Source organism: Nelumbo nucifera, chromosome 2, assembly GCF_055504915.1.
Source record: "Nelumbo nucifera cultivar China Antique chromosome 2, China Antique-T2T, whole genome shotgun sequence".
Taxonomy (NCBI): domain Eukaryota; kingdom Viridiplantae; phylum Streptophyta; class Magnoliopsida; order Proteales; family Nelumbonaceae; genus Nelumbo; species Nelumbo nucifera.
In genome coordinates, this window is record NC_142650.1 from 38,924,896 (window position 1) to 38,936,631 (window position 11,736).

Consider the following 11,736-nt stretch of genomic DNA (forward strand, 5'->3'; position numbering starts at 1 on the left):
TCGACCAACACCACCGGTTTCTAAGTCAGCGGCGGTGACTACGGTGACCTACAACGGCGAACTACAACAGCAACAACAACGATGAAAATAGATTTGAGAGATCTCAGATCTCACACTCTCTCTCACATATCTCTCCTCTAGATTGTTCTCCCATCTCTAAACCTGAGATCTCTCACACACGTATGTCTTGACTAATCTCTCTCTATTAGATCTTAGATTTGAGAGATTTGAGAGATATGAAGTTCTGAATTTCCCTTTTCATTCTTCTTTTGTCATAAGTAATAAACCATGGACCGTTGTCCGAGTCGAACGGTTCAACGATTGTCTGGGTCACCTAAACGGTTCCTAGTCCGAATGATCCAATCGTCTGGGTCAATGACAGTTCAAAAACATTGCTTCTAATCCAATAATTGACTCATTATGTCGGTCACTACATGTACGGAAACAATAACAACTAAGCGAAAAAATTCAATCCAGACTCACAAAAAAAATAACCAATTTTCGGAATTCTATTCATGATTTGACACGCCAATTAAAATTTATAATGAGGTCAAAAGAGTAAAACCCAAGAATCTCTTTAATGGAAGAAAGGGTTGTGATGTTTCAATAATCAAATCAAATTAAATCAAAATTTTTATAGAAATCCAACAGACTTGGGTGGTGTTTGGCATCGGTGTCGTTGCTCCAGAAAACAGTGATACATCAGTGCCACATTGGAAAAATCAGTATTCCAAAAAATGTAACATGTTTGGAACCGCTTTTCCATAAAAAAACGATGCCCTAAACCATCAAACCATGCATTGAAAATCAAGAAGGTGTGGTCTAGGGAAACATCGAATTCAACGTTTTCTCAATTTAGAGTTCATTGCTGCTAACGAGGACATGATGTGGCAATAGCGTGGACTTCCTATAATGGATACCAATCCTACCTGGCAGCAACATTTCCAAACAAAAAGAAAGACACTGTTCAAAGGCCTGGCATTGTAGCTTAGTACGATCTTCTTGGTGGTGTTTGCCTTCTTGTGGAAGACAGGTTTGGTTGTCCACCATAACCTATTGTTTGCAATCATAATGGGATTTACCCTAAGCAGATGAGCTATCTTCCCCCCGTTTTGTATTGGGTCACCTTGGGAATAATGTACTTCCTACACTCCTTGCTCTTGCAATATGTTTTTTGTCTTTGGAACATTCACTATGGCTGCAAGATTGTAAGACACCCTGTCCCTGTCTTCTTTATCTCAGTCTCTAAGACTTGAGAGAGGATTGCTTGCAATTGAGGGAGAATAGATTGTAAATAGATCGTTGGAGGGGTAGCAACTAGGAAGAACTGCAAGAGTTTGAGAGAGGAGAGAAAAGGGGTTCTTAATTGTTTAGAAAGCAAAATGAAAGATATTGGAAATCTTTTTTTACAATTTTTTGATATTTGATAAATTAAAAATTTATATTTAATATAGGGACTGTGAGTGAATCAGTAACAAGTTTCATATCTTCAACATTCTAAGCAATCAGATTACATGGCATTAGATGAATGGAGGACCGAAAATGGTAGTGAATCCATTTAAAATTTTTACTCTTAAATAAATAGGCCACGACACAGAAAATTCTCTGGCTTATAACACCTTGAAGTGAAGTCCCAACTCCCACCTCCTTTTGGTGGAAGAAATTTTCCAAGCGCTTGTTTTATTAATGCAAAAAAACACCATCCCTGCTTAGCAAAGTAAAATCTATAGAATCCATGAAAAATCTACATAACGAAAGCTGAGTGATGGATACAGCGCCCATGTCCAGACAAGCCAGAGAAGAGGTCACAAAGTGCACATCCCCATCAAGAGCCCTACACTAATTATACACAACCCCATTTATCTTAATAACAACAGCTAGCTTCCCATCTCTATCACTTCTTATTATTCTTGTTTTACTTATTCTTTAATATTGATTCCTTCAAGCTAGGTGCTTCATCTCTTCAACAAGGTGTGGCATGTGGGTCCCCTTGACGCACCATGTCATCAGACGGAAACCCTTCTTTGGAGTAGGTGGGGTCCCTATTATCACAAGAGGGACGATGCTAGAACCGTCAACAGGAATCATGTGGACAGGGGGACCCCACCCAAAATTAACCTGGCTGAACCCTAATCGACCCCACTCAGATACGACTAACTTCCTGTAGGCGACAGAGGGATCATATGGGTTCTCTCCGGGTTCCGAGAAAATACCATCCATCCATTTTCTGAATTGTTCCTTCTGCCTATATTTCCCTTCTTGTACCAGTTTAACGACCTCGGCATTTGACGCCAGTGACACCGTCTTACTAGATGCCTTTATGCTTACTGGGAAGAAGCAGTTGCCGTAGAAACCTTCCGGTAATGGTGGGTTGCAGAGCTGACGGCCATTGGCAAGGTACATCAGTGTGACATTGGTGTCACAATGGAAGTTTACAGCTCTGGTTCGGCTGCTCCAGATGCTGGCAACGATGAGTTCGAAGGTTGTGCAAGTTTGGCCAGTGGATTGTTGGAACTCACGCTTGAGCTGACTGATTCGGTCTAGTGAAATGTCTATAGAGATGCTCTCGAGCTTGTGGTCGGGCAGGGAAAGTGGTGGCTCTGGCAGTAGTTTTTGTTTGGTGGATGCTTGTGCTAATAGTCGTGCAGGAGTCGGAATAACTTCTCTACTCCACACAGGGACAATGCTTGGCTGCTGGAGGCCTCTAGCAAACTCACCCACAGCTTTTAGGAACTGAGCAGATCCTAGGCCATCGCACGTAGTGTGGCTGAGTACAAGACCTATGACAAATCCACCGCATGTAAACTGGGTCACCTGTTAATGATAACACAAGGTTTTGATTAGAGCTTTGGCTAAATAAATCTGTTATACAGGAGAGCTTACACTTAAAAACGTGTTAGCTAGGGGTAATAGAATTTTAATTTATAGGGTAAATTGCTAGAAACTCTTTTGAAGCTTCTGACCATTGCTGAAATATAGTTGTAAGTATACCCTTTCTGATATAGTTGCAAATTCACTTTTTCTGAACTTTCTATATAGTTGCAAGTATACCCCTTCTGTTAGAATTTTTTTACAAGCAGCACGAAAATGTACAAAATATCCATGCATTTATTATTGAAACTTACTTTAGAAAAAAACAATATAAAATTCATGAAACAACAAAAAAAAAAGTGTTTAAAGCCGTAGCTTTATTTTGAGCAATTAATATGAAAGGGCAAATTTGGAAAATAAATCAATTTTGGAAAAGAGATTGGAAGGGTTTAGGATAGGATTGATATGAAAAGAAAAATAAAAAACAACTACATTGATATTTTGGACATTTTTCTTACCTCTTGTTAGAGGATTATAATAATGGGTCTGTGTTAGAAAGTTTAGGGGATGTGATTGCACTTAGGGATGGCAATTTATATCTTATCCGGTGGGTACTCGCCCCAATGGGGCAGTTTTTTTGCTTGGAGAACGGGTTTTGGGGTAGGGATAGGTTTTGGAATTCTACAACTTGTACAATATGGGTGGTTAGGTAAACCCGATCCTCCTCGGCCTGCATATTGCTGGACATAATATAAACTTTAGTATTACGTGTTGAATTTAATAATCTTTTGAATTTTATGTGAAGGATAATTAATAGTTTATATGCTTTTTACATGTTTTAATGAAATAATTGAAAATTTTGTTGTTTATTTATGTTATTTTACTTTGTTTATATATAATAAGAAACAATAGGGAATTAGATGCGAGTTCTAAGCCCAATCCGTCTCTATCCTTGAATGTAAAGAGGGTAGGGTCGATGATGGCTTTACATTTTCATATATAAGGAGAATTTGAATTCTCAAAATTCAACTCACACGAGTTTTGGGACATATACGGATTGGGAGCTTTAAGGAGATTAATAAGATTTAAAATTTACAAAACCCTCCCCGAAGCCATCCTAATTTCAGGAAAGTTTCATAAATGACTAAAAACTTCGAGGTAGGTTTTAACCATTTACCCTAATTTATATTAAGAGCTGTATATACCTCTTAAAATAATTAGGAGACAATCCTATATATTTGCAGAACTAGCTAATAATTAAAATGATCTGTTACAAGTTATTTAATTTGTTTCATGAGGCTACCCCTCAGCCCTAACCCTACATATAACCACCCCTCTAACCCTAATACTGACACTAGGATTTAATATCAAATCACTGCTATATCCAGCTGGAAACCTTACCAACTGAGCTATAGGGGCTAAAAGGACTGGCAGCAGTAGATTGAAAAGGATAGATGGGATAACATGGATTTTTCTTAAAACGTGCTAGCTAATCTCTCATTGACAATTAAATTAATTTAATTTACTTTCTTGAGATAATTAATACAAAACCAATCCTACGGGACAACATTTAGATGATGACGTTGTCTGCAAAGTTACATTGCCGTGGGTTTCATTCTTTTAGATAAAATATTGTTTAATTATGAAGCACACCCAATTTAATTAGTCACCTCATTCAAATCAAAGATCCAGTCTTAGTGTTTATCAATGTGCTTGCCACATGGCTAAACAATAATATGCGGGTAGGCTAGCCAGTACCAAGCGTGAGTCATTAGGTAACAGGCAATAATGGTTGGGTTGGGATTTTTTTCCTTGTGCCTCACTTGTTTGAATATTGATAGTGTTCTTTTAACAATGAACTAAATGCATTAGAATTATCAAATAATGAAAAAAAATGATAGAGCTAAATCCAGATCAGAATCAATAAAATTCATCAGAAATCACGGAGGGTGGTAATTAAACTTGAGAATGGACAGGTATTACCTCACAATGGAGATCGAACCAGGGTTGGGGGGTTAAGGGAGGGGATGGACTATCTCCATTGTGCATTTTGTAACCTCATGAAAGCAAAAAAAAGAACGACTTACTATCAAAGTGCAAGTGTAAGAGATCCAACCTCATAGTATATTTGCAGTCATGTATCACGAATATTTTTTATATTTATATGTTATCATTTATGATAAGAAGATATTATCAATGCATGACGTATATATGAAGTGTGCTCTATGAGGAATAGGGGTGGTAATGAGTCGAGTTTTTTACGAGCTGTTCGAGCTTAGCTTGTGAAAAGCTTAGCTCACGCCCAATTCATTGGTTTGATTATGAAACGAGCTGAGTTCGAGCCTAATAAAACTCAGTTCGTGAAGTTTACGAGTTGGCTCGAATATATATTTTATATATATATTAAAATTATAAAAAATAATTTATATAATAAAAATATTATAATTATTAATTATTGTAATTCTTATTTTTTTAAATAAAAAATATTTTTATATATAATTTTTTATTTTTATAAAATATTTTTTCTCAAAATTGAACTCAAACTCGAACTCGAAACACGCTAGCAAACTTTTGGCGTTTTACTCGTGACCTTTTGCTTCTGCGGAAGATACAGAGGTCGGTATTACATGAAAAGGGCTATTGAGCTAAAATTTCCCCTAAAATATGTATATTCTCTACCAAAAGCTTAACTACTGTATTTTAACTATTGCAATGATGAAAGGTTCCTATCCGTGTTGAGTTCACTTTTGTTAGGTAGCGTGGGCTAAAACAGAAATCATGGCATTGGATCTAATGCAATGGCCCCACCAATAAGTGATTTCATCTAATTCAAGGTGGGCCATGGCAATAAATCAAAGGCTTTAACTTACTTGTTTCAGCACAGGTTACCACACTATCATAGCAAATGTGAGTTAATCCTAATCCATGTTATGTGTTCACTTTGTGATATATTGACAAGAATAGAGGCAGTGTAAAATTCAGTTACTCACGTACTCATAATCAACGTTTTTGAACTCTCGGATCGTTCGGCTTAGGAATTGTTCAGGTAATCAGTTTTGTTTTATCCAAAATTTAGAATCTAGTAAAAAATTATTAAAAAAGTCAATAAATCATTGACTCAGGTGGTCGAACTGTTGATCCGTTCAATGGTTTTTGACCGTTTTGTATTTTTTTAATTATTTTTTATTTTTTTAATTTTATTGTCAAAATGGGTCGTTCGTTCAAACCGAATGATCGAACTATTGACCCAGAAACCAGTGGCCAGAACAGTTTCATTTCCGGGTCGTTTTTTAAAACGTTGCTCATAATAATCTCTAAATAAATGCTTTAACCTCCTTTATACTTATTTTATTTTGAAAATAACGTCCCCTGTACTTTGAGTCTCCAAATTTTTTCCTTGGCAATAATAAGAAATTATACAAATACATCATATTCCTTTGAGTTTAAGAAATAAATAAAAAATGATGATCTCATGATTTTAACCACTTTAATTTAAAATTCCTAATTTGTCCCTGAATGATAATATTGGAATGTTTATTAACCAAAGTACCACAAGAAAAAGTTTAATAGAAAAGAATAAACCATTTAATATGGCAATAAGAAATAAGAACCTAATAAAAAATGATATGTCATACTTTTAGGGGGTGTTCTTTTTTGAGACAGGGGAAAGTTGGTCAATGGGATTTTGGTTCCCATTGACCAAGAATACTATGTTCTTTTTTTATTTTAATGTAGGGATCAGGGAAAGTTTATTTTCCTGGGTATCACTTATCCAAGTCACCCATCTTGTAAGTAGGTAAATAACTTTCCCACCTGGGGGGAAAGATTCCAATACTTAAATGGGATAAAAATGTCCCATTTAATAATGGATTTTTATGGCTAAAATGGTTATTTTCTTTTTACTCGGGAAATAAAAGAACATGGGTAAATACACTTACCTGGATAAGTGTTTTTCAAGAAAAACTTACCCAGATAACTGCATTTACCTGGGTAAGTAACGTATCGGAAAACGAACGGGGCCTTAAATGCTTTAAAATTCCTAGGTTACCACAAATGATACTATTGGAGTATTTATTAATTGAAATACCCCTAGAAAGGTTATATGTTTTGAAGGAAAAATTACTTAAACATATTCTGTTTTTTTAACAAATGCTTTTAACCCCTTGTATTTCGACCTCTCCAATTTCCTCTCTTAGCAATTGCGAGAACTTATACAACTAGTCTCCTTTTGTTCGTTTGACATGAAAAACCGAACTAAAAATGACAATATTATATTTTAAAGAATTTGAAATTCCTTGGTCAATGTGTAAACTGGGAAATTTAGAGAGTTTAAATCACTTGTATAATTTGTCTCGAATGTGAACAAATGAGTTTAGGGGGTCAAAGTATAGGGGAAGTTAAAGCAAGTGAATATAACCTTTGAAAAAATGTAGAGGGCCAAATTTGGCCAAGTCTAAGAAGCATCTTGGTTTTAGTTGTATCTGCCCAAGGGCTAAAAGAAGGCATAATTCCATCCATGCTGGGTATAAGATTTCGAGGCTTAAACTTAGGGTTGTTCATGGGTCGGGTTGGGTTGGTTTAATAGATTTTTTTTAATTAATCCGACCTAGTCGGGTTACTTAAAGAGCAAACCAAAACTGACCTATCATTAAGTAAAATTGACCTAAATCGGTTTATCATTGGATTCAATGCGACTTGGTCCAATGCATTTCAAAACTAGAAGTTTCAGTTCAAATTTGATTTTTGGCCCATTACACACCATGATTAAGGCTGCATTTACCATTTGACATTCATAGATACTCAATAGACCAATGGGCTTATGATGGGCTGAATGATTCAGCTACAGTAACAATAGCAATCTAGCAGAATCTCTCCCATTTAACTAATGTATTATTGTTCTTTAATGTTAAAAATAAGTAACAATAGAAATCGAAAAAAATCTCTCCCATTAAGTAATTAACTAATAATTGATATTAATAATCAATAATTAAAATAATAATTAATTTTTAATAACTAATTAATATGTTTAATTATTAATATTTATGTATTAATTTATTAATTAATTATTAATAAATCAGTAAATAATAAAATAATCATTAAAATACAATGAAATAATTAAATATATAGTTAAATGTTATGTATATAATTAACAAAATAATTATAATTTCTAAGTATTACTTTATTACCAACATTTATCATAGCATGTATAAGAGGATATCCTTTAGGGGTATTTCTAGAAAACAAAAAAGTGATCATTATTGCTACTAAATATGATGTGCAGTACATTAAGACTGAAATACCAAATGCTCTTAATTCCCCTTAAACGTACTAATAGATAAGAGAAAAGAGGCATTAAGAGTAAGCATACAGGCCCTATGTATCAATTCTGCTTAAATTCATAAACTGTTTTCCACGTGACTTAAAAAATAAAAAAAAAAATGTTAAGAAGAGATAGAGGAATAGTAGGGCACAAGACTCCCTTGCAGTGCATCAATTGCATATGTGTTGGTGTTTAATTGGGGTGCGACAATCTTGAGTGTTACTGTCAAGAGAGGCAAGATTTCTTAAAATGTACAAACACTTTGAAAGCACATATTCCATTTTAGGAGATCAGGGCTACTTAGATCCCTCTCAGCTCTTTTTAAATCTAATTCTTTTTTGGTAATTTCACTCTCATATACTTGGATCCACCTCCATTCCCTCCCTCTAGTTTCTCCCCATGTCATGTCTGATGATCTTATTCCTCCTTCACACATAATGTGTTCTATTACCAACAAAAAAATACTAACAAGCTGACAACATAACATCCAACTGCACATCGGGAGCATGTACTTGTTTGTATTTTAATACTCCATAAATGGCTTTTACCCTACCCAGTGGGTGCCCACCTAGATGAGGCAGGTATGAGTTTTGGGATTTTACAACGAATAAGGTATGGTATTAGATTCAACCCACCCTCTCTAACCCATATATTGTTGGAAAGCATATAAAATTTATGTATTAAGTGTTAAATTTAATTATATTTTGAATTTTATGTGAATGATAGCTAATAATAATTTATATGTTTTTACATGTTTTAATCAAATAATTGAAAATTTTTATGAATGTTCATATTATTTTAAAGATAGAAAATTAGATGCAACCTACCCATGAATGTAAAGAAGGTAAAGTTATCGAGGGTTTAAAATTTTCATGTACGAAATGAATTTGAACTCTCAATATAGGTTTTGGGGCAGGTAGAGGTTGGGATGCTCCATTGCAATCCCTATTATCATTGTATCAGCTAGCATTCTAGCATTCCCTTTTTTTTTGACAAGTGATGCTAGAATGCCGTTTTTTACTCATCAGTGATGCTCGCATGACTTTTACAAGACGGAACCCCAGAGATCACACCCCACAGCCCATCCCTCCCATGAATTGGGAACATCTCCACGCGAGATGTTCCCAATGCACGAGGGGATGGGCTGTGTGGCCATGCGAACTCGCCTTAGCTGTCGATCTGGGCTCCATCATTCTCTCTCTACTTTCCACTGATGTGATTTCATTTTGTTTGTTTTGATAAAGTTGATGTAAGCTCAACTGCCCCCTCCTGTGGAGCCCATATTTTCTACTCACTTTTCCTATCCACGCGAGATGTTACCCACGCGAGATGTTACCCATCTCTCAATTTATATACATATGACTTCAATTCGGCGGATAAAGAGTGGATAGGAAAAGTGAAAAGTGAATAGGAAATCCTTAGTGTTCAATGTGATTTCCTCTCGAGTCCCTAGTTACCTCCCATTTACTCACTTTCCTCTTCCCAATTGTGTATTTCTTATTGCTATCTTGGAGGTATGGGTGGTAAATTTTCTGGTCCTTCTAAAATGGAAAATAAACCTTCTTAAGCGACAGATAAAAGAGCGAAGGAGCCCTGAACTCCTAAAAGAACACTCTAAGAATACCGCATCCAAGAACATACTGGGAACATCTCCCTGAGTGCTCCATGTTTCATAAAAATTGGAATTTCCATGGTGAGGCGATTCTAGTCATCCATTATGAAGAGGAGGATTTCCTCCTTGCAGGAGCCAAAGTGATTCCCAACCTAAGCCTTTCTTCACGTTGGTTCTCTCTCCAAAAGAAAACTTACAGTATGGTTGGCAATTGGAATTGGAATCATAATGGTCTATTCTCATAATCTGTTTAGTTCAGACACGAATCGGAATAGGAATTGGAATCAGTTGGAATGAAATTTCATTCTCAAAGAAAGGGAGAGGGAATAACTATTCCCTCAAATGGGGGAATGTCATTCCACTAACAATGGAAATGAGATTCTAATTCCGCCCAACCAAATAGTTGGAATGGGAATGGCCCATTTTCATTCTGATTCCATACCCTTATTCCTGTAACCCAAATAGGCCCTTATTTTTGAAAAATATTTCTATTGATGATTTATTTTTAATATTATATAAATTATATATGCATATATTAAATTATAACTTTTTTTTGAATTAATTAGTAATTAATTGAATCGCCAGACACAAACAGTCAAACAGTGTAGACGGGTGAACAACTCAACCATTTGGATTAATAGTTCTAACTTCTAACCAAGTTAATAGGATTTAATATGAGGCTGGATTGACTGGTTGAACAGTCCAACCAAACTGGTTGAACAGTCAAGCAGTGTGTCCTCTTATTTGGTCTTAATCTTGGGGCGTTCTCTGCCTATGAGATTTCTGTGGTTTTCCTACTGAATTACATGAATCTCAGTTTGCTTATAAATGGACAGCCCAATTGATGAACAAAACATTGATGTGATTTTCCTAACTGAATTACATGAATCTAAGCTTGTTGAGAGTTAGCTAGGCCAACCCAATTAAAGAACAAAACACATTGATGATGTGCCTAGCTACTGAATTAGATGAGTTTCAAATAAGTACCTGCATTCGGATGGGCAGATCCAGGCCATCTGACTCTGGAGGGTGATCCGGAATAAGCTCATGGTGCAGAATAGTACTGAAATTGTTATCGAAATAGTTGACAGCAGCCAGGCTACAATTGGAAGACGCCTCCACAAACCAAACACCTTCCGCAGTGCAGGAAACCTGGGTATCACCATTGCTTGATTTCTTCAGCCTCCCCGCAAGTGGATAGTATGGAACCAGAGCCCTGGACAAAGCCTCTCTTATGATCTTAGCGGGTTCATGGCCATGGCTGTATACATGCAGTGATCTAACACCGTGCTGCACACCTGATAGTTTGTCCATGAATGAAAGATCAAGCATGCCAGAGGGTGTCTCCTCTGCCGGTCCAACCATGCTTCGAGCTGATCTTATTACAGAGAAAGCCATAGCTAGTGATGAGTGAGAGGATCTGGATTCGTGAGAAACTACAAGAAGATTATATATTTGGAATAGGCCATCAAGACATCAAGTATTCCTGTAACCTTTCTTGGACTTAGTGGAGGAAGGCAAGAATGCTTGTTCTACAATTTATCTTCCATCCTGATTCCTTCATATAATTCAGTTTGGTGGGTTTTACGCATGGTTTTCAAAATCGGACCGGACCAGATGGTCGGACCAAAAAAACCAGGAACCGATTAGGTGGTCAGTTCCGTTTTACCCTAGAACCTTATTTTGCCAAAAACCAAGAACCGATCAGGTGACCTGAATGATTGAACCATTTGAATCATCTAACGGTTTGACCATTTTTTATTTTTTTTTTAAATTTTTTATCAGAACGGGCCATTCATTTGATTCAAATAATCGAACCATTCAACCTAAAAACCGAATCTCTGACCGGTTCGTTGTCCGGCTCAATTTTAAAAACCTTGGTTTCACGGGTTAATGACCGACTTGCTCCCTCCTGAACTTTATTATTCATCAAACGTTCAATCCAAAGATTAGGAAGAGCATATGATAGTGACATAATTTCTATTTGGACACG

At 36.1% G+C, this 11,736-nt stretch overlaps 1 protein-coding gene across 1 annotated transcript; it reads right to left on the bottom strand.

Annotated features, from left to right (window-relative positions):
* Positions 1–1,629: 1,629 nt before the first annotated feature.
* LOC104599140 (acyl transferase 4-like) lies at positions 1,630–11,282 on the bottom strand. The gene is made up of 2 exons (XM_010261539.3): positions 10,731–11,282; positions 1,630–2,814 (listed from the first exon to the last, which is right to left on the bottom strand). The coding sequence occupies exons 1-2, from the start codon at positions 11,139–11,141 to the stop codon at positions 1,942–1,944; spliced, it is 1,284 nt and encodes a 427-aa protein (XP_010259841.1). The 5' UTR covers positions 11,142–11,282; the 3' UTR covers positions 1,630–1,941.
* Positions 11,283–11,736: the final 454 nt, after the last annotated feature.